The following is a 24,235-nucleotide window of genomic DNA, read 5'->3' as shown; positions in this document are numbered from 1 at the left end:
ATGTAGTCAAGGATATAAAAGAGGCTTAGTACACCCCAGCATGCGGGCCAGCTACTGCTCAGCCTTCAAATTGCTTCAGCCTCAACCAGAAGGCGTGCTAGAATTCTGTACTCAGGAATACAGCTGCCCTTTACCAAATTCTGCCATTTCTAAAACTGTTGCAACAAAACCATTTTCTCACGGTATTCTAGTTTTATTTTGCAAGTCCCATTTAGCTAGAGGTTGCTCCTTGTTCTGCTTTAAAAGACCCATTCTAAATAAGTGTAATACGAACCCAGTATTTTAAATGATTTTCCTTAAGGTAACAATTACATTTCAGAATCTTTACTACTTTATAAATGAGCTTTCAGTTTTGGTGGCTTTTCTACACTTCTGTAGAAGACACCTAATTGTCTAAGTCATTAAATATACATTTTCTATGTTATTCCCTTTTCCTAGAAAATGTTTTGATCACAATTACTCATCATCTTTCTTTCTTTGGTTATGATTAGTTTGTGGACCGTGTTTTACTGAATTAATCTAATTATATCTGTGACCCCATAAATGCTTGGACTGCCTCCCCAGACAGTCTGTTCTTACCATGTGAACAGCCATAATTCGCAATTGCTCAATGCAACAAACCAATCTCTGAATTAGCACCTTCCCTAACAGCTTCTTAAAAGTGCTAACATCTTGAAATTGCAGAATAGCCAGATAAACGGGATGTACTAATAGGCCTTTTCCGGAATTGTTATCCATTAACTTGACCTTAGGAGGAAAACCAAAGTATTTTTAATGTAAAGTGAATTTTAATTTGCTATGAAATGTGACAAATGAGGACACCACTGTAGTTGTATTTTCAGTTCTTGAAAAGATAACAGTGCAAGGAATCAATTAAAAGACCAATTAAAATGAAGCTGAATACAACACAGCCAAAGGGAGAAATTACTATGGAAAACCATTAAAAGGGCTATACCGTGTTAAAGAGATATTGCACGCCTTTAAAAGTACCAGAGAACGGTTCTGCTCCATAACACAATTAATTCATACAGCTTAATTTAAACGTGTTTAAGTGAAACATGCCTTTGCACTACAAATATCTAAAATTCCTTTAATTCACAAGTCCTAAACTGGAATGAGTAACAGAAAATAGGATTTCAGTCAAGCTTTTACACCACCGAAAAGGGATGCACAATCTTCCCCCTGCCCTCTTGTCCTGCAGTTTTCCTTTAGCAAATCTGAGGAAACACATCCCTTGGCAAGAGAAACCGAGCGGTGTTACGTGTAATTGCTTCCCGCTGTGTCAGGGAGGTGTCAGGGCTATCCCACATCACAGCTCAAGGCAACACGAGATATCTCGGCTTCAACAGCTACAGCATTTCCAGACATTTTCTCTCTCTGCTTACTGGCCACCAATGGTCATGACTGTGCCTTACGTCTAACACTCACAGTTTCAATACTGGAAGCATCTGCATTTTCCATGAGTGCTCAGACCAAAGAGCAGCAAAGGCTGAAGCGTCCACCATGTCAACTAAGAAGAGATTCCGAGACAAGTATTTATAATTGCAAAGTTTATATTTCATTTATAAGTATTAATAAGGTGATCAGGTTTTTTTTTGTTTCTAAAGAAGCAAGAACCAGCTGTGGGTCACAGGATGGAAGACACAACCTGGGTTGCTTTTTGTGCCGCAGTGCCCACGCATATTTCCTCCCGAGGAAAGGGAAGTGTTCATAGGACCACAGCTTAAGCCAAGGAGATCAGGACAACCAGAATAAAAGCAGCATTTTTATTTTTTTTTAATTAGAACCCTATATACTACAGATTTCCAGTCAGATAAGGATAAGCATTCACCTTATGTTAAATTCCTGCAGAATACACCCATAATTTTGCTGCATGCCAATGCCATCATTATACCACAGTAGTAGCGCTTCTATTCTTTCATTCTATGGCACATGAGGGATATGCATAAGGCACAATAAACTGCACACCTACTCTCTAAGGCATGGTGATAAAGCCCTTATCACAGCTTTGTCACACCCCAAACATTTCCAGAACCATCTCATGAAAGTACGAGGATTGATTTAGCAGCATCTGTACAGCACTCGGCAAAGTCCTCAGCATTGCTGAGGACCATGTTGTCAGTGTCTCCATATGCCCCTTCCCCAGGTACAGTCTGCTATTTCTCAGCACATCTTCTTATAAAAGTTAGTTTTACTGGAGGTACTGTTCTAAATATGCAAAAAAAACCCCTTAAAATCATTTTTTTTGTATGAACATGTTTTCTAATCTGCCATCACAATCACTTGGCAGCTTAAGGACATGATGGCCTTACCAGCTTTTAGTTTTTTAAATGTGTCAATTAACAAACATTAAAAAGGAAAGAAGAAAAGATTGAGAGCACTGAAAATATTTAGAAAATTGTGTACATACTTGGCAGCCCTTACTGATCTTTTGAGTGGCATGTTTTCCATTAATGAGGAAAATGAAACACAAAATTACTGACCTAATAAGCAATGAGAGAATGCAGATACAAAAAAAAAAGCACATCCAAATTGCTTAACATTAAAATGTCAATTTCTCTAACATTTTTCTTCAGAGTAATGGTTCATCCTTCAACTTAGCCAGAAAGTTAATTTTTTCTCTCTGTTTTTAATATGGAAACTATCCTACCTATTAGCGTACACATCTAATTAATTTAAGGAAATACATGATGCTGATTCTGAGTTGTCTAAGTAGGAGTAGCTTAAAAATACTGAGAATAAATATGTACTGATGTCAAATTACAGTGAAATTCAATTTACTTATTTTCTAGTGTTCTGCCTTCAGGAAATACTAACAATAATTTTGAAATTAAATCCTGTCTAAACCAAAGGGTTTCTATCCCACAAAACTTGTTTTCACTATAGAACTCTCATAAATGTACTTTGCAAGATGAGTGTCTGATGGTGTTCTTCTTGACAAGGTGACAGCTTGCATTTGTTAAAAGAATACTGGACATTTCAGCTGGCTGTTCTTTCCAGCTGTAAGTATAAACAGACTTATACCGTCACAGTAATGTGATCAGTTACAGGAGGATCTTTTGGGAATCAGAAAGGTAAATGCCACGACAGCTGACAGGGAGCAGAAGAAATATGAAATGAAAGCAGATTGTCACATTTGTTTCATAACAGCCTTCTGTTAGCAGCATTAACACTTCTGTTAGACAGCACTACAATTGCTTTACAACAGGCACAGAACCACCACCACGGTGCTGTCACGTAGAAAGCATCTACTCAGATGATTACTACCTTTCAAGGGGAGTTGGTCTATTCCTTTTCAGGAACGCATTTCTGGAGCATATAATCATTTACATACAGTAAAGAAATAGGTATCTTAGGTCACAAAAGTAATCCAAATCCTGGGAATGCAAATTAAGCCACAAAAAGATGCAATGAGCACACCAAGGCAAATAGAGCAATCAGATAGCGTGGCTAAGGCACAGGGACACCTGAGTTTCATCAGTCCCTAGTGGTAAAACCACCAACACAACAGATAAGTTTGTCTACTGGTTCTAGGTCCAAGTTGGTCAAAACAATGCCAGCATAGATGTTTCTACACTCAAATCATGGTTAATCTGCAAGCTGGATAATTGGTTCATCAAGAGCTGATCATATATGCAAAATGTTAACCATAAACCAGCCTTGTACAGCAAGTTCCTTTCACAGCTCTCGTTTCTGTAGCTTACATTGCCCCCGTTGACAAATTAAGTAGTAAACAGTAAGAGTAAAACTTAATGTGACTTATTTTCTAACAGCTTTCCCCGGCAGAAGCACACCGAGCAGTAACATTCAGATTAGCGTCTCAGAAGCTTATTTTAAACACTCTTTTATAACTCTGTTGGATTTCTATGGCAAGGAATTCATAGCCTGAATAAAAATTATGTGGGTGAAATGTGCATATTAGCCTTGCAAGCATCTTAATTACCTTTATTTTTTAAAAAATCAAATAGCTGCAGAGAAGAGGCTACTGCAATTGCAGACCGCTCAAGGATTCCTTATGAAATCCTTATATTTATGACAAAAAAGTAATTAATTATTCATCAGTTCCACGAAGCATATACAAGTAACATTTTTATACACTATAAATTATGTACTTTGGAGATTTACATGAGCACTCAGTACTGGAAAGTCTCTAACTATCCTGTATTTGCATACTATTTAGATGTTAAGGGTCATCCAGACAGGTGAAGATTTGGATAAAGACAAAAAGAAAGATTTCCATCTGGTTATCTGGTTATTAAACGTAACAGTCTGTGACGCTCCAAAGGGAATACGAAATCATTCGTAGAAGGAAAATTTAAACAATAAATAGGCTTCTTAAACTGCAAAAGACTAACAGTTAAGAAAATTATATTACTTTTTTTTTTTTGCCTGAAATAATCCAGGATTATTTTGGCTTGCTTTTATAATCACTTCCAAGTACTGCAAAGTATGTTATATCAACCTCTTGATACAGGGCAGAAGTCTGAGCAAATAGAAAGCAAACTTGCTTCATTAGAGTCAAGAATAATGAAGGCTGAGCCAGGAACAGGCAAATTCCAAGATGATGGGTCTATCTTTATATTCTTATATTTAAATTATGATGAATTTTGCACCTGTCCAAGCATAAAGAACCAGTGAAGAAAAGAAATTCAGTGTCTATGTTCTATCCCAAGCTTATTCCATTCTGCCACATCTAATTAAACACAGAAGAGTTTTCCAGATGTGCATGGAACACTATAAACCATCATTTTCTAAAACACTGAGGAAGATAAATAATCATTTTACCTGTCACTTGAATTGGCTTAAAGCAGGGCACGTAGATGAGCATCAAGGATAATAATCTTTTCAAATAGCTAGGAAATATAGTGAGTTTCGGGTTTTAACATATTACTATTCAATAGCAACAATGTCGTTTATTAAAACCTTAGGGTAACATTGTGGAGCACTTAGAAATAGTGCAGTAGTTACATCTAATCTATGAGGCCACTTTAATATAGATTGTAGTTAGGTGTCTGAAATGTTGTATTATTTGGATAGAACCAAAAATCAACAGCCTGTTATATGATCCAGTCATACCACTGGTTTATTTCCTAGTCAGTGGATATACTCCTCTCATATAATCATTCTATTAGGATGGACCACGTGATAGAAGTGCTTTGTTGTCAGCACTGAGCAGCTGCCTAATTAATTTGACTTTAATTTCTTATGAGGAACTGTCTGCACGTGCCTGTGTATCAGCAGGCATGCAGTACGCAGTTGGCTGCCAGGGAACAGAGCCAATAACGCAACTGAGCAAACACAGATGGTCAGTCATCGTCCTTTCCCTGGCACCAAGAACTCCAGAACTGGATGCGCTTAGTCTAGCACAAGCATGATACCACAGGGTGGAAGAACATCCTCACCGGATGCCACTGTTTGAGCCAGATGTCACCAGTTCTGCTACCTTCCTGCGGGTCTACACAAGGGGCACGGTGCGCCTCAAAGCTGAGAATTACGCTTGCTTCACTATTACTGCAATTTAATTATCTCCATAGAAATATAGCAACAGTTCATGAACCTTTACTTCATCCATTTTCCTCACATCATGTTTTCTTCACTAGTAGTTTTTGCAAGGTTTAAAATAAGTTCAAGACTTTTTATTTTATTTTTCCGCTCCTTAAACTGCAGAAAACAAAATAACTGTGATGCCTTCATAGGATAGTGTTCACTCACTAGGAGCTCCCTAAGGAGTTCAATGCTCCTGAACATTACCAAGATTCACTGTCTACTTTATCACAGTAACTTTTCCTAAACACTCAAAAAACAAATTGTCCAACTTTTATTAGAAGGCATGCTTTACTGTAACACAGTGAAGTCAGTTCTCAGCAGCTTTTCCCAGTCATACAAATTACTTGCAAATTGCTGCCTTTTCTTTAAAAACGTTCATCCCTATTGACATAATTATCACATGCTAAAGTAAATAATCTCTTGTACTTTGCTGAATTCTACCTTCTGCCACAATGTGTTACAGAAGATGAAGCTGCAGGAATCACAAGACTTTAGCATAGTAATTGTTGAGTGAGAAGGGAGTGTGATAGATCTGTGTTAGTGCCCAATACCAGATTTTAAAACAATTCATAGCATTATTCTAACATATCTCAAAAGCTGAGCAGGAAAGAGAAAAGATGCTAGTGCTAGTCAGGTACTTCTTTTGTTCATGAATATGTTCATGAACATAGCAGGATATTTTCCCTTCAAAGACACAGAGTACAGAAACAGTTGAAAGATGTATCTTTGAAATTGAAGCACAGCAAGCTACAAAAATGCTAATATTTCCCAAAGATTAAAAGCAAGCATATTCTCTAAATCTCAGTAAATATGGATTTTTTTTATTATTTTTTTTTAAAAGAAGTATATAAATGACACTTCAGGATTTTTTTCAGCAGTAATTTACTAGAGGGAGAAAAACAGGAAAAAAAGGAATACACTTCAAAAACGCTTGCTATGCTGAGGCCAACTGACTTCTACAAATCTTTTTTCTTCTCAGTTATGTTTGCTTGCAGGTAACCTAGTAAGTAGACAGCTGATGAATTTTTCATCATTACCTATTCTGTTCCTGAAATTACCCTACTGTAAACTTGGCCTTTCCTGTCCATATACTGAATCTATGTATTCTCTTTTGTCCTTTGCTCAGGTTTTCAGCTCTTTAAGGCTAAAGACTATAGTCTGGTTATGAACAGGTATGGCAGCTGACACCAGAAGAAATTAATTTTTGGGTTGGATCCTGAAACTCACTTGTAGCATACAAAACAAAGTTTAAAATAAATCATGAAAGACTTAAAAATGAATCTATATCTACCTGAAACAAAAAAAAAACAAAAACCCAAACCCCACCCTGCTTCATAAAAATTCTGGGTTTCGACTCTTTTCATTTATAAAGGTATTCTTAGAAAAGCTTGTGATCTGTGTATTTTCTAGACATTGCCTAGTAACACCAAAAAATACTTACGGTTCTCAAGCATCTAACAGGAAATGCAGAAGTTCCATCACAGCAGTCAGTGCAGAAGCAGAGCTCATTGAAGGTTTCATGACGAAATCACACATCTCAACAGATGAAAGAAATTATTTGCTTTCATATTCTTTCTTTCCATGCTATTTTTTTTAATCTAATAATTTCTTTCTTTGATTTCAGGACTTTCCATGCTCTAATTCTCCCTGGATGGTTCTATTCTTTTCAATGCATTCAACTCATGAAGTTTCCTTCTATCCTACTAGCACTACAAAAAGAGCAATTGACCAAAACCTTCTGAATTATTTCAAATCTCAGATTGCATGATCCAGCAGTATTTAGCCATCTTTCAGTGTTCCAAGGGTAATTATTGAAAATATATCCAAGAGAGAGGTATTCCATCTATATAACTGCAATTTCTACTAAGTAACAGAGCAACTACATCTTGCATGCAAACTTGGAGCATTTACACAATTCATTGAAAGCAAAAGACATTCAGTTTGCTGCAATTGTGGATTTTTGAGCTTTACTCTCTTCCATTTCAGAAATTTCAAAACTTTTTTTCAGGAGAATTCTAAGTCAGATCTTTCTATCCTCACCAAAATGTATAGGTCAAACCTTTGCAACTGCAGATCAGCCCATGTTCTGTTATTACTAAAGCTGTTCATATCAAAAATTGCCTCAACTCTTGACCTCCATTGGCACAGCAGAATGATGCTGTTTGGCTGTCATGCATCTTCAACAACTGCTGAGAACAGTCATCTTCACCACCTAACAGAGACACATCCTTTTGCCTAAATAAATATCCAAAGACAATTGTGAAGAAGACCAAATAGAAGAAATTGCATAGGTACAGTTAAAATGCTATGCAGATGACAGCAAAAACCCTAATTCAGAAAACACATGAAAAGGATCTTAAAAAAAACCCCAAAAGATAAATGAGGCAGCTGCAAAAAAGGCTCACCTATAAATGGATATTTGTGCTTAAACATCTTGCAAATCTTGAGTAAGTGACTGTATGATATAATTTGGAATTCTATTTGCAACCAAGCCTCTATGGTTTAGCATGGCTTTAGAAAAGCTGCAGAAAACTGAAAAAGAAGCAAATAAATACACAAATTAAAGTGGCTATGACTTAAGAAAAGAGATAGAAGGAGCTACATCTCTGAGCATAAATGTTAGACAGATTTAATCAAAGAACATATCCATCCATGCTCTCTGTGACAGATGTCTTATCCTTTGACAGAGACTGCTCTGGACACCACAGTTACGCTTGGTTTGGTTAATGAATAAAAATATTAGTATGCACTTTACTTTAGAAAATAAAATTCTTTGGAAAATATTACATACTATGAATACTTTACAGGTGACTAAGTAAAAGGAATTATTCAGTGCCTCTGAAGATGGTAGGAATGTCATCAAAGGAGTTACAGAAAGAAATGTTTATGCAATGCACCAGCAAAATGCTATTATCCATTAGTAAGCGTCCTGTAAAAGTAGGAAGACACAAATGAAAATATCCAACAACAACTTAAACAGCACATAGTGGCCCGGATGAAGGAATAGTCTTGTAGTAATGCAAGGGCCAAAGACAGTACAGCATCCTTTTCTTGTCTTCTATTTTCTGTGATTGTCTCAGTCAAAACCTCAGACTTAGGCTTCAAAGTTTTAGGGAAAGACATAAGAACAGAGTATTGGAAGAACGTATAACAAATGTCAGGTAACCCAGTGCTAAGCAGAACAAAATATAAACAAGTAACAACTTCCACAAATGAGTCACACGTCAACTGCTCTGCCACCTTACTTTGTTTTTCCATTGCCATTCCTTCCTTTGTTTCTTTGCTGAAAGCAACATGCATGCACTGGGATCATGAGTTTATAGAGCTCTTCTCAATTCTTTTGCCATTCAGAGGTAAACCACAACAACTCTCTCTCAGCTATCTTCAACAGAGGGCAAGAGTTCCTCCTGAAAATTACAGTTCTACTGACACAATCAGTAAATTTAGCTAACAGCTGAAAAAAACATTAGCATACACAAATATGTGTGTTAAGTATAACCTTATCCTAAAGATCACATGCATAAGCACTATAATTTAATTTCTTGGATTTAGCAGTGGCATTTTATTACCTGATCTTGTATGTCGTGCTAGTATATAGGACACATATGTTAAAGTTAATTTCTTTTGATACAACTATTAAAGCAGCAAGTTGTCTTTATTGGTCGGCTGTGTTCATATGATCACATTGCTTATTTTACTGACTTTTACAGCACAAAAATTTGAAGAAATTGCATTTGTCATGGTAATCTCAGTAATTTTTTAACAAAATCTAAGAATCCACTTCAACTTTGCCTAAGTCTAAACCAAATTAAACAGTATTAACTTGTTTAATGTTGATAACACAGTCTGTATCATATAGTATGTCGCCTGTCTGAATAATATTACCCTCTTAAAAGTGCACATCAGTGTGAGAAACAGTATGAGTCACAGGATACGCATACTTCAAAAACAAGCCCACCTCCTATGACACATACTCTTATTTTCAAATTCAAAATTAGTTTCTTTTTTGGAATTCAGATGTGTTAAGAAAAAGGCTCTCAGTGGCAAGTTTTGTGCGCTAAATGAAGCAGAAACGCCAAGTTGCAGAGACTCACAGAAAGTCTACAGCCATCGCAGAGGGGACAGCACGCACCAGGAACCAGGCTCTGAAGGTCTGCCCAAGCTAGTTTCCATCTTTTTCCAGCAGTGAACACTAATCTTGCGAATTCTCATGAACCAGTTCTTAGCTGTAGAAATTTGTTTCTGGAAAGCTATAATTAATATAATAAATGAAGATTTTGCAGACTTAAAAAGAAACTTTTTAGATCACCATATAACCCGTAGATCTCATCCTGAAAGACTCTAGTGTTTAAGTATGGCTTCACGTGTATTTTTTAAACAGCATACTGGATTCAACAGCAAGCATACCCCAGAAGCTTTGTGACATGAAAGCTGAGGTTAAAGAAACGTGATACTTTTATTCTGGTATTTGCCTACAAAGTCCATTCGATTTTGTTTTGTAGACAAAGGGATCTTGAAAGATCAGTCAGAATCATTCGCTACATATTTCTCAGCAAAACGTGCAAAACCACAATCGCGTGTGTGACTGTATCAAACAACTATTCTCACGTTGTACACCCAAAAAGGAGTATCATTGCAATCCCCCATTTCTAAATCTTATATGCAAATCCCAGAAAGGCTGGTTAGAAGTGTTTTATGGAGTTGTGCCAAACAGGGAGGAAACAAAGCTGGAATGAGTACTCCAAACTGGGTAGAGGTGGTTTAAAACCTGAATAAAAATTGTAGCTGCTGTACTCACCCTTCCCACCACAGCAGCCTGCCTAGTCTCTGGCCTCCAATATTGCAGAATTTGAGAAAATTTTACCAGAAACCTTATCAGTATCCCAATTTCAGAGTAGCTGAACTGGAAGCCTGGCTTTCAGGAATACATAATTAGTATTTTTAAAGGACTAATTCTTTAGTTATAATTTTTCTTAGTTATAACTGAAGATTGATACAACCAATGTATTTTATGACAAAACTGTGGCCCATTAAGAAATGAGGTGAAGCAACAGAGCAGCAGGAAATCCAGGAGAAAAAACAAATCCAAACCCAAAACCATTCATTAAAGAAACAGCAGCTTAATCCTGTTTTGAAGCAGGTGTAATTAATCTGGGAATTAATAAAAAGACTCCATAAAAAAGACCTCAAATGCTACAAAACCCAGCTTGTTTCCATTCTGAATCTCTCTTTTTATTTGTAAAGACTGGCATTACAATTGAAAAGGACTCAAAATGGAGTGATGTACACATCATTGGTGTTTCATGATGCAACTGATGGAGTCCCTGAATGGATATTGCTTCAGCTTTGCTTTTAAAAAATAATTTAACAAGAAAATCTTCAACTCCACTATCGATCACAGGTGGCAGAAATGAGAGAAATAAAAAGAAAAGAAACCAAGACTACTGTCAAATTCATAACATATACATTGTTGGCTGATGACACTTGTTCCAGATGTACAATAAAGCCCACAACACTTTATTACTATGGATATAATTATTGTGAATGTTTTCTCATGTTGATCAACTTGCTTCTGAACGTTGTTGTTTTGATTGTTTTAAACTTGCATAATAAACATGCAATGAAACATTTCTTGTTAAAGTGTTTTTTGCAGTCATCTTGTTTTCATACAAAGATTTCATAAAGTTGCAGTGTTGTATCAGAGCATTACCAAAATAAGAGCAAAAGCTAAAGAGGAAGGTAAATGTGAAATGAACTTGGTGAGAATAACCTAATCTTGTCCTGAGACACTCCAGTCTGGTTAAAAAGATGTGCACAATCAAATCCCTTCCTCCCAAACCCACCACAAAATAAATATTAACTTGGAAGAAAGGGAAGACATAAAAAAAAAAAAAATGTTATCATGCACTCATCTTCTGCATAGCTCAACCCACATATAGTAAGGCACTATTTCCCCACAACTTAGTGTCCACAACAATCTTTTACAGTCCTCTGCGAACTACATATAGTTCCTTCCAGGATGATGAAATAAACAGATCAAATGAGTGTTGCTACCATGTCACCCCATGTGTGATCATATAGACAAGGGCATCACCTGGCAGTTTCAGAAATAAGCTGTCTCAAGTCTCTTCTTATGTGTGCATGTTATGTATAGGGATATCTTTTGTGTGTGCAAGTGGTTGGTTTGTTTTCCAGAGTTGCTGTTATTTTTCATTGTTCTTCACTCCAGTGTTCTCAAAGCAAATACACAAGAAAATAAAAGCACAGTTGGGTCATTAAAAACAGAGCTTTGGTGCTCCAAAAAGCACAAGCTTTGGGAATTTAAGAAATCTGTTAGACGTTCCCAAAAGAGCTGGGAAATACATGGACATATTTGCATCTGGAAATCCTCATCTCTGCTTAGTTGAGTTGGTCTTCATACTGTTTTCGGAAGCAATCACCAGCAGGGAAAAACTCCCAGCACCGTTCTTGGTACATTTTCCATACATAGGATTCCTGAAAGAAACACAATTTAAATAATTTAATTTGATTCAATGAGAAAGAGCCAACCATAATTTTTTTTTCCTCTTTTATTTATACACTGCTTCATTTTTTGATTCTGTGCATACCATGTTGTTGTATATTGACCTACAAAATCATGTTAACGTTTTCGATCAGTTTAAAGTAGCTTTTAGAATTTTGTCACCTTGTCAAAAAGCACTAGAGAAACACATAGCAGAGGACCTGGTAATTTAGTTCTTCTTGCACATCCAGGAGCACTGTAAAGCTCAGATAAAGCCAATCACAAGGTAAATACCAGGGTAAGCTGAATCTTTTCTCTCATAGAAATTTGGCTGAATTTCTGCATTAGTCATTTCAAAATATGGATACACACAATACACTAAAAAAAACGGCCTTAAAAAAATATTGCTTAGAAGAGCAATATTTTCTGAATCAGTGGTGGGGTTTGTTTGGGTTTTTTTCTGATTATTTGTTCGGGTAAGGCTCCATCACTAGGCTGTCCAGAAAATAGTAAAGGATATGTCAGTTTATTTCCATTTTAATCACACCCCTTAAATGTGCTTTTTATTACACAAATACAAGTTCCCTGGTAGAAAGGACATATGTCACACAAGTTATAGAATCATAGAATCATTTAGGTTGGAAAATACTTTTAAGATCATCAGGTCCAACCATAAACTTAACACTGCCATGTGCACCACTAAACCATGTCCCTAGAAGTTATGTAGTATGAAGCACTTTCAATTTTCAAAGGATCAGCTAACAAATTACCGAAACTGAACAGTTAGTAGAAATCTGGCCTCAGTGAATAAAGTAGGACACACTGTATGCCAAGAAAAAAAGAAAACACAAATTAAAAAGAATTTTTTAAAATCCCATCTAATGTGAAATTCTCAAATGACAAATGGATGTTAAAAATAGCAAAGCAAATACATAAAATCTGATACTGGACATAGCTGAGAGGATTTATGCAAAGAAGATGATTATAATTGCCCAGTACATTTCTGAAAGAGTTCTCAGTTCAGAAAGAGTAAGATACATAGACTTATAGCAAATCATCCCTTTGACCCAAATCTGTGGGTCTATGTATATAATGCTCTTCAGGTTTTTTGTTGTGTAATATTCAACACAGAAAGATTTGCTTAGACAGCTGCCAGACTATCACTAGAAAAAAAAATAGTAGTTTGTAAATTTGATATATTTTATTCCTGAGTATATTTAATAGAACTTGAAGGAAGCACCAGAAGTTTGAAAGAACAACAGCAAAGAAGAAAACTCCAGGGAAAACTTCTCAAAACAGCTTTCATTTTAAATATTTACAAAGTCTTTTTCATATCGATTTATACAGGAATATAGACATAGAAATTTATATATAAATAATAAGAAAGGACAATTATTATTAAAAAACGCTCAAGAGGGAGAAATGAAGAGTCCTGCTTTCACATGATGCTTATATGTTCTGTTTATCGTTATTTTTGTGTACAGTCTGTATTTATATTTTGTGGAAGTAACACTTTAAGAAAATAAAATAGGGATAGAAAGTACTACAGAATTGATACTCAATCTAACATTAAGAAACCAAAGTCCTAACAATTGTTTAGAAGAATAAGAATTAAGTTACATATCATACAGGGAGCTGTTCATTAGAATACTCAGTTTTTCCAAGCCTGAATAATTTTTATTTTAGAATCATTCTTATTTAATAACTGTTGACATCATAGAGTTGTTCAACCTACCTGTCCTGTATGCTCTGTTTCATCTTTGTTAATAAGATACATCAGAAAAAACCTACAAACAAAAAAACGTCTGTTATGGGTCCAGTATTTGGAAACATTAGGAAACCCACAGAGGGACAGATATTTTTCAGCATGTACAGTGATAATGCTGTTCATGGACTTACAAGTTCCAGAGTTCCATTTATGGTAACATTCCCAAAACATTACATATACTTCCCTGACGCTGCTGACATTCACTCATTGTTCAATGAATAGTATGCTAAAATGCAAAAGATTCAGTTTGATTTACAGTAAATAGCAGCTCAGTATAAATGAATATTTTCTAAGTTTTCTAATCTGAAAATTATAAGAAGATTTTTTTTGCCCATGGACACCAACTTGGAGACAAAGAACAGTCATGGGACCTTTCTTTTTTTCCTCTCCTCACAATGAGTAAGAAATGCTGAAGACGATTAAGAGATTACTCTTGTTGAAATTATAGCTTGGGCATATTTTACTAGTGTTTGTAACTCAAGATCAACATGAGCAGAAAAACTTGTAATTTTAAAAATACATTAGTCTTGGGGTTTTCAGGTATCTGACAGACACTAGGGGATGATTTCAAAATTTCACTCATAATAGACATTCTCTCCAAACATATGTAAAAATATAAAATATGATCATGCACAAAAATGTCAAAAAACCTTTCCTTAGGATGATGCACTTAGAGTAAGTATGCTCTAGTATGTTATTTGTGTAGCACATTCTAAGTAGGAACAAAATCCCATATGACGGTGGTTTTAATGTATTTTGTTTGCAAAACCTGTTTTTTGAGTGGAAGTTCTTTATAGGGATGTTTGACTTTACACTCATTATTTTGTGCACATACAGTGCTAGTTTATAGATGCAAAGTCACAGTCCATCCATTGCTTCACACTGACAGCAACGTAAAATAGACTTTAGCACTAGATTTTCTTATGTACCTGGCAGGAGAGGAACAGTATGATATGGTGATTGTGGATCTGGTAAATGGCTTTATTTCCAAATTTAAAAAGACTGAATTTAGTGGTCACTGATGCTCTGCTTGGATTTTCCAAAGGTGGACCTGATGTCCTTGGTCCAGCCCCTCCCTCGTCTATTTCCTTATTCCTGTTCCCCTACCTCCCTTAGTCCCAGGTTCTCTTAGTCAGCCTCAGCACCTCACTCAAATTATTCACTCAAAAATGCAAGTTTTCCCTCTTTTGCCTCACTCCTTTGCTTTTGCACTCTCTCCGTCAGCCTCCAGGCCAGGTCATACCATTCCTCTGTACCTTGACACAACACAGTCAGTTTTACACCACCTCCACAGTCACATATTAAGTTCACAGTTTCCATTTCCTACCTCACACAAACTTGGTGGCTCACAACCAAGCTGGAGACAAGGTAATGAAGTTCATTCATTCCTTGCTCCCATCACCATGGCATTATATATTCAGACAGCATGAGTGCACATCAAAGGCAAAGAGTACTGACTCTTAGTTATGCAAGAGAGTTAATCGGGTACTTGCAGAGGTTGCAAAGTCATGAGTTAGCAAGGAGTTTGTTTTGACTGTACTCACAAATAATTGGCCAAGTTGTGCTCCTGTAGCGTGTGTGTTTCAAAGCCATGGGGCACTGTATCAAAGTAGTCGTTTCCTATTCCACAGATAAAGCACTTCGTCTAAAAGAAAGAATACAGAGCACTTCAACACTACATATAACCATGCACTTCTTTAAGAAAAGGCCAATAAAAATCTAACAAATTTTCTTGAAAATGGAAATGCATCATGTATATGTGCTGAACAAAAAGATTTTTCTTTTAAAGATTGGGACTGGATACCTCAGCCAATACACTTGAATAGAAGTTTAACAGCAATCAGAATAGCTTCATACTGTTAAAAAAAAAACCAAAAACCCCAACAAAACAAAACAAAACAAAACCCAAAACCCACCTTTGCCAGCTGTAAATGAACAGGTATCAGGAGAAAGAATGGTATACAATGGTCAAAGCTGATTTTTTTTTTTCCCTTTAACACTGTAAATAGCACTCACTGTAACATATGGCAATATTTACCTCAATGTCTGTTGTGCTTGTCCAGCTGAAACTGAATATACTTAGTTTAGATTACAAAATACAATAGGTTTGCTTTTCTGAGTTCTTATAGTCATATTTAAATGGCAGAATAGAAAACTATGAAGTATAGGATACTTGCACACAAATTAACCGAAGAAAATTACAACTGAGATGGACTGTAATATGACAGTGTCAACACCTGGTGTTAGAAACCTCTCATGTGAAGATCCAAAGGACTTAAATAGCTACAGACATGCAATTCATTGTAATATATGCAATGTACAAAGATTTTTCTTCTTTTACAAAAATGTAAAATTTTGAAAATACAGGGATTAGTCTAAACTTTTCAAAGTCGTGAGAAAATAAGCTTTTATGCTTTTTGTCTCAATTTTTGTTAACTTATCACTGACAGTGAAAAAACTGGCCACACTTGATGTGGAGGTATTAACAAAATCCATAGTAGGAACTGGCAAACAAATGCAAAATATGCTTAGAGCAGAGTATCAGTTTAGGCAGCCTGGGTTTGTGTCCCATGCAAACAGACTTGCAAGGGAGCAGCTGTGCAGCTATGAACTGAGATGTGACAGCAGAGCCTCAACCAGGACATTGTATCCAACCAGGATATTGGACTGTGTATAGACTGTATATTCCTTTTAGTTAAAAAAAAAAAAAAAAATATCCACTAGCTAGATCACATTTTGATTGAAAACAGATTTCATGAAACCTGAAAATAGGGTATGGTTCAGCAATTGGATGTTCTTACCTCCATGTCTTCCTTAACTTGCTCTTGCTGATCTCTTAACTCACCAAAAGCATCAATAATTAAACCTAGGGTTTAAGTTAAAAGTACAGTTAATGTTCAAGAACAGAACTGAGACAAAGAATATTAAACGAGAATCTCGTGCAGAAATAACAGAACCCAAGATATATTCCAAAGACCACAAAAACAATATGTGAAAGAAAATGAGCCAGCGAAAGCAAAGTGCTACTAGTAGCATGGCTGATAGTACCATTTGGAATTATAAAATGGGACAAGCAGACTTCCAATTTGTTCACAGTGCTCTAATCTTGACTCAGTACCTGAAGGCACATGTAGCTTTACAGTGATCAGGGCTTTACTAAGAATACTACTGCACATTTAACAGAGTTCAGGGATTTATTACACAGCAGATGCAGAGAGGCTCAGAGCTCTGGGCATCCTCCCTTATTATGGCTGTTAAGTACTATGAGGTCCCACTGTCAGAGCTCTACTGGAGTAAGGGGCCATTTCAGGGAGATATAGAAAGATGAAGAAAAAACACCACAGGCTCCATGGCTGAGATGATAAATTCTTTATGATTCTCCCTTTGCTTACATCAATACAAATAAGGACTAATTCCACAATCATTAACACCTATACGCTGTAAAACTGATGGACACCAGATAATAATTATACTCACAGCTTGACAGCTAAGGCCTCTACTCCACAGCCACTCACAAAACGAAGGAACGAACAGTATAAAATATGCCACTTCAGGCTACAAAAAATTTTGCACGTTCCCCAAGCCCTTTAAAAAACTTGTTGCTTTAGTAGGAATTATAAACCATTTGCCACAAGTACAGAGTCATCTTCTCAACTTGCTTATAGGAAATGAGAAAGCGTCGTTACTGCTGTCAAAATAAGTTAGCTGTTAGCTGACAGAACGACATAAGGTATCACTAGAACAGCAACTGGACCTAGCAAAAATCATCATATTTTTTTCCAAAATCAAGGATATACTTCTGTTAATTTGTACAAACTTTAATAAAGGATGATCTTCTGGGTAATCTTGACAGTCTTTTGAAGGTATAATACGGAAACAGAGAGGTCCTTTAAGTACTTTAGGTAATAACATTAAACATCATTAATACAAACATAACAACAAAACCCCTGACTTCCCAAAATTCAGTATCCACTATTCAGCTTACAACAGCAAGTCACACTGTCAGTCAGCTTCAAACTCAGAAGCCAACCTGATGGCAGCTGATTATCCATTGTCATTAACCAGGATATACTAAAGCTGTTTCATATCAAGCACCTTTCTTTACTCTTTGACATTGTTCAAGTAAGAAGGCATCACACCAAACAGAGGCTTTTATGAAAAAAAGATTAAACCTCTTAAAGCTATGCTTCAATTTTCACACCACTACCACCAATCTGAAGATCTGCCAGTCAAGAACACTGGATGCTGGCAGAGGGAACGCTGATAGCACCCGCTACTGATTTTGTCCACATACATGCGCAAAGGGTAGGTTATGCTGAAAGACAATTTTAAAGTATGCCACAAGATTTTTAACCACTTCTTTTGCTAATCATTTGCAGGAGGCTTTTAGAAAGGGCAATGAGAAGACAGAAATGGCAGTGACACCAGTATTCCCACAGAAAAGAGCTTTTTTGGTTTCCACTGCTTCAGTTAAAGCCTGTGGATTTCACAGAGACTAGGAAGAACAGCATATGGATAAAATCCAGCTGGGTGTATTTTACTATATAGGTCTGTGCTTCATGTTCTGCCCTGGTGTCCTGGTTGAATCTTAGGGGTGTGATTAGCATAGAACTAAGAAAATTGTAGTGCTAAATAACACTTTTAGTCTCACCACATTACGAACATTTACCTTGAATAATTGCAAGGAGGATGACAATCACAAAGAAGAAGAAAGTGATATCAAAGATAATTCGATAGATTTCATATTCGTCTCCTGCTGGATCCTCTATTTCATCACCAATGCCTCCACCAGCACGGACTCCAACATACATGTGAAACATGTAGCACTAGAAAACACAAAGCACAGGGATAAAAAGTTTGTCTGCAGCTAAAAGTAAAAATACCCATTGTTGTAAATTCAGTAATTGGTAGAACTGGTCTATGGTCTAGCAACTATAGTATCTTAAGTCATCTTTTTCTCCCTTTTGAGGTTAGGTTTATTTCTGAGGGGGGTGAAATGCTGCTGTGCAGCTGAAGTTGCAGTATTTCATGTTCTGTCATCATGTAGCAGTTCAAAAAGATTAAAGGTTCAACTGCCTTAAGGCCAGCAGCACAGCATGATTCACTTACAACTGTTTCAGTACTACGCAAGTAGGAAATGCTATTACTACTACAGCCATCTCCTGTTCCTTTTCTTTGCTCAAACATGAATGACATTCCCCATCTTTCAAACAAATGTTTCAAACAAATTCAAAAACCAAAACAAAATGAAACAATCAAAAAACCTTTAAGAATGTTTGTGCAGAGGAACAACTAATGATGGAGTAAGTCAGATTAATACTGTGGAAGTATGGTCTGAAAAGTGTTAAAACAAGTCTCTGTATAGTTATGTAGGATGCTTACAATGCAAAATTTTCAGTTTATCATGCTGTATTTTAATAGAAAAGTATTAGATCACTCTCAGAGATCTGGTGGAGGAAGGGGATTGCTTCTTTTCTCTAGCTTTGCAAACTACAGGTCCAGGGCTCTCACTCCCTGTCAAAAAGTAGTGATGACAACAACAACTAACTCCTAAAACCCAACCATACAAAAAATCTGTTATTTTATTTCTATGGCACACTTACCCCCAAAATCCCTTATGTAAGAAACTGATATAGTAACACACAATGCTGAGTGACGAATGAAAAGTGTAACAATTTTTAGAGATAGTTTTTATTTCACCACTGAAAGTCAATCATAACCTGTGAATGTAGTGTTGGTTATCTAAAAAGTTAAGTTTTCTACGTCTGAAAGTAAAACATGACAATGCAAGTCTTACTGCTTTTACAAAAGACAACCATGACCTTATAGCATGTTCACGTTATTCTAACTCATTTCTATGCAGTATTATAGCCTTTTTCTAAGTGTCTTTTCAGTGAGTTACAGAGCAGGCCAGGTCAGAAGGGACTTTGGGAGGTCTCTGGCCCCAACCCTCCTCCAAGAAGGGTCCACTATAAGCTCAGAGTTACTCTGGGCTTTATTCAGTCACATTGCTACAACCTCCTAAGGGCAGAGACCGCACAACCTCTCTGAGCAACCTCATCCCCTGCTTAGCTCTCCTCAGTCTGAACACCTTTTTCCCACTTTATGTCCATGGTCTCATGCCATGCACTGCTGTAAAGAGCTTGGATTTGTCTTCTCAGTAACCTCTCTGCAGGCACTGGGGAGCTACTCTTACTCTGCCCCTCTAAAATTTTCTCTTCTCCAGGCCAAACAAGCCCAATTCCCTCAGCCTCTCTTCCCAGGGCAAGTGCTCCAGCACCGGACAATTTAGCAGCCCTCCACGGATTTACGCTCCAGTTTATCTATGTCTGTCTTGTACTGAGTGCCCCAAACTGGAAAAAATACCGACGCACTAGTCTGCTTCCACAGTTTATCTAATTATTGAGCTTTTAAGTGGTATCAGTTCCCTGGAAGTGATTCATATTGCATAACATACTGAAATATATTTAATTTTGTTGTACATGATTGCTTTTAGAAGGATATTAATGGCAAAGTATCTTAGAAATTCTGCATGATTTAAGCTCTACCTACCATCCACAACTGCAAAGTCTGGCGCTGTCTCAGTAAGTACAAAATAATTTTTGGTGGTTCTGAGCACAGGAGAGATTTCAGAACAGAATTGTTGAAGATAATCATGGCAATTCATCCTAAGGGAAACTGATAGATTTCCAAGCTTAAACAAACATTTCAATACCTGAATGTCCTTGCCTATAACTGACCCTCCTCCTGAATGGCCCATAGAACCAGAAGTATTGCCCTTGAACTGACTCAGCTCAGCTTCACAGCTTGTAGCTGTTGAGATGCTGCTTTTCAGTTTTTGAGAAACTATAGTGAAGAATATCATCACATTTATTCTATTCATTTACAGCTGCATTTGTTTTACAAACACAGGGTATGTATAGTGTTAGGGATGTCCATTATATTTGTTCCTTTGTCTTCAATTATAGTCTTTCCTGTTGCTGGCTAATGATACAACTGTGTGAACAGGAATTACAAGAAGGTCAGGACAAAAATATAACAGTTTAAGAAAAAAAAAAAAGCAAAAAAGCAAAATAAGGCTTACTGTTAGCATATCATCACATTTCATGTCTGGCATATCACCGTCTTCACTCTTGTTGTAGAACTTGCGGAAAAAATTGAACGCCACTACTGTATACAAGTATACTACTACTGCCAGTAATCCCACTGTTAGGACAAGCTGAAAGACAAAATTACAGAGTGGATATACCACCATGGTATTATGCTACATCATTTTCTTTGCAAAAAGAGAAGGAAAGTGACAATAATCTATATGTACTAGTTAGGAAAACTTTCTTTACATTTTCGCTGTCTCTTTGCATACCTTTGTAATACTTGGTAATATTTATCTGCATATTTTCATGCAACGATTGTGCATTTAACCTGTTTTATTTTGAAGGAAAATCATGCTCCAGAAACACAAACACAAATCTTGCAAAATTTAGTGGATACATACACAATCAATCCATTAGAATCATACAAAACCCACACAATCAGACAAAAAGATCTGAAAGTTTACTATCTAATAGTACTACTATTTAATAGCACCAATTATAGAATTGCAATATAATATTTCTACTAATTTAATACTGAAACTATTTTGTTTGAAATCACATATAAAACAAACTGTTCCTAATATTCTATTATCTATCTCAGCAACCAACACCTCACTGCTCAATTGCAGCATCATTAACATTTTGCCTTGAGCTTTACCGAAAGCAGCTGGAAGTGAACTGCAATAACCTGCAAATGGGTATTTCACTTGCATAGCTGCCAGACCTAAAAAGTTCCTTATCATAAGCAATGCCCCCTTAGTTCATAGATAATTTGCTAAAACTTGAGAACTATTCTTAAAAGGTAGAAAACTTTACTTTTTTTCAGGTGCAGACTGTTTTTTGGGTTTTTTTTTTTTTTTGTTTTTGTTTTTTTTTCTTTTTTATTCTTCTAAGAAATCAGAATTAAGAATTTAAGAAATTCTGTTCTTTAAAGGGCAAACACAGTATGCTGACTTCTGTAACTATTCAAGACACAGTTTTTTTCCCCCACAAATGAAACTTGTTTGCCACATAAATTAAAACTAAAAAACTTGTCAGAGTTCATACTTAAGAGTTCTGTATGTCTTGTGCTTCACTAGCTATTTTGAAATATAAACTGTATGCATTTAAATTTGTATTACTTCTTCAAAAAATGTTGACAAGGACAGTGCATTTGAAGGCAGAATTAAATTAAATCAATCGCCCTTTGCAACTATGAAAGACCACTGCTAATGATTTTATGTCTCTAGCATCAAATTTGCTTAGAAAAGAGAATAAAATCAAAACCCCTGAAGAATACCTGCTACTGATAAATTCAGAAATGGCTCTTACCACCAGACTTCTAAAGTACTTTCATTGTATAAAGTCAGAACTGAAGTTCCATCTTACTACAACAGCACATAAGTATACACAATAGAGTAGGCCTTTGTATTATCATTCCCTGCCCACTTGAGTAAGAATTACATTAGCTGCCTTGCTGGAAGATTTGCTAAGCAGAACAGGGACAGCTTTTTTATCATTAAAAATTTGTACAAAGGTCCTTTGAACTAGGAAGGCCATCAGACCTGAGGAACACTAAGTTTCAGGTTACATTAAATGACAATCCTACAAAAGATCTCAGTAGATGAAAAGTCTTAGTTATTCTCCTTTTAATTATTTTTTTTTTAATTTTAATTAAATCAGAAATGCAATTTTAGATTTTATAGCTTCTTTAAGAAAAGATTTCTTATCATCAAAGAGCCGAGTTTCTCTAACAGAAAGAGTAAATGGGTCTCAACTGGGCCTTTCTTAAATTTTTTTTCAAAATTAATCTAAAGCAGCAATGTTATGACACAGTTGCTTATAACAGCTAGAGACTCTCATACATCCTAGTCCTGTTTTCTTATGTTTATAAATCCCATTGGCTCATTTGCTCACCAACCAAAGTTCTAAACTTCATGATGAAAGAACATTTCTGCTATTAATCTGCAGAGCAGCTGAATTAAGTCAGGACATGATCTTTCCTGTGTACTCCTTAAGTAAAAAAGCTGAAATAGAGAAGACAGTTGATACCTGTTTGCCATTGTGGGTCACTGATGACAGGATAGTTCGTAATGTCTTGAATCCCATTGCAATGTCAAGGAGATGAGCAGCAAAGAAAAAATTGTTGTAATGGCCAAGGACTGACATGGTCATGTACCACGCTAGGTAAAGGAAAGACTAACAGAAAAAACAGGTACATCACAAAATAAAACTCATGGCTATCATCTTTAACTTAATTCAAAACACTAAGGAAAGTTAGAAATTGCTTAAATGTGCTTTTCTTTAAATATATATATTTTTTTAAAATAGAATTTGCTAGACCTCTTTAAGAATTTTCTCTTTGTGCAAAAATACTAAATCAGCAAATACAGAGTTCACAAGACATGGTCAAAAATGACATATTCTAAATTTTAATTTTTAAAAACCAATTTTGAATTTGCTAAACCCTTATGTGTTACTGTTGGTAATGTAAAAAGCTTTTCTTACATAAATTATTTTTGTATATGAATTTCTAAATAATTAAAATATTAGAGCCCTAATGTGGTTAACAATGAATTAAAGGACACTGCAAGCAACAAAAGGATTTTTTTAATTAATTCAAACTACTAAGATTACTTTATAAGTATTATTTAAGTGGGTTAGTATCTATTACTAGAAATGTTAATGTAATCTTTTCCTCTATAATTTCCTTTTTATTGGACTTAAAGTACATATTTATAAGAGAAATTACAGTTCCTCCCTAAGAACAAATCCTAATCCTGAACAAACTCTGCACAGACCATGCTGTCTTGTAGACCTACACCTGGAGTTTTATCATTCCACTCTTACTGACTAAATTCAGATCATGCTTTTATTCCCCGGCAGCCCTCATTCCAGGATCCTTCGTTCCCCAACCATTTTTCCACCAGTAAAATAGGCTGAGTTAAGTAAGCAGTACTGATAAGCCTCTTCATCATATGATGATGAGTAACTTCTCAAAATGCAAGGTATTGTTTATCTTGTTTATAATTCCTTGGGGTTTTTTTGTTTTTAGAAACATTTTTTCCAAATTATTAAAACCATTCTGTGTCACAGCTTACTATTAGTTTCAGTGATACAAATTTTAGCAATTCCACATACATTAACTATACCAACCTGGCTGTGCTCCAGGAATATTTAAGTGCCCATAAAGTTTATGAACAATACAAAAAAATGGCAGTAAGAATTTATATAGTCAGTTTTCTAATTCTACAGTGCCTTGCTTGCTTATCGCTCCTGAATAAAGCGTATAGGAAGGAGGGCAGGAACTGACTGCGGTTCTACTAGACTAAAACCTACGTAACT

At 36.0% G+C, this 24,235-nt stretch overlaps 1 protein-coding gene across 10 annotated transcripts in view; it reads right to left on the bottom strand.

Moving 5' to 3' along the window:
- Positions 1-10,754: 10,754 nt before the first annotated feature.
- Positions 10,755-24,235, bottom strand: part of RYR2 (ryanodine receptor 2) — a 435,368-nt gene continuing 421,887 nt past the window's right edge. For 9 of the 10 annotated variants that reach the window (XM_040597875.1, XM_040597877.1, XM_040597881.1 and 6 more), the window contains 7 exons: positions 22,943-23,089; positions 20,902-21,036; positions 18,487-18,643; positions 16,619-16,683; positions 15,362-15,462; positions 13,785-13,836; positions 10,755-12,042 (listed from right to left, as the gene is read on the bottom strand). In XM_040597875.1, coding sequence (XP_040453809.1) covers positions 11,947-12,042; positions 13,785-13,836; positions 15,362-15,462; positions 16,619-16,683; positions 18,487-18,643; positions 20,902-21,036; positions 22,943-23,089 — 753 coding nt within the window. In that variant the 3' untranslated portion in view covers positions 10,755-11,946. Of the gene's footprint in view, positions 12,043-13,784; positions 13,837-15,359; positions 15,463-15,855; positions 15,887-16,618; positions 16,684-18,486; positions 18,644-20,901; positions 21,037-22,942; positions 23,090-24,235 lie in introns of those variants that run through there. The other variant, XM_040597880.1, reaches the window with a different exon arrangement.

Source organism: Falco naumanni, chromosome 6 (assembly GCF_017639655.2).
Source record: "Falco naumanni isolate bFalNau1 chromosome 6, bFalNau1.pat, whole genome shotgun sequence".
Taxonomy (NCBI): domain Eukaryota; kingdom Metazoa; phylum Chordata; class Aves; order Falconiformes; family Falconidae; genus Falco; species Falco naumanni.
This window is presented reverse-complemented; position numbering and strand designations above follow the sequence as displayed.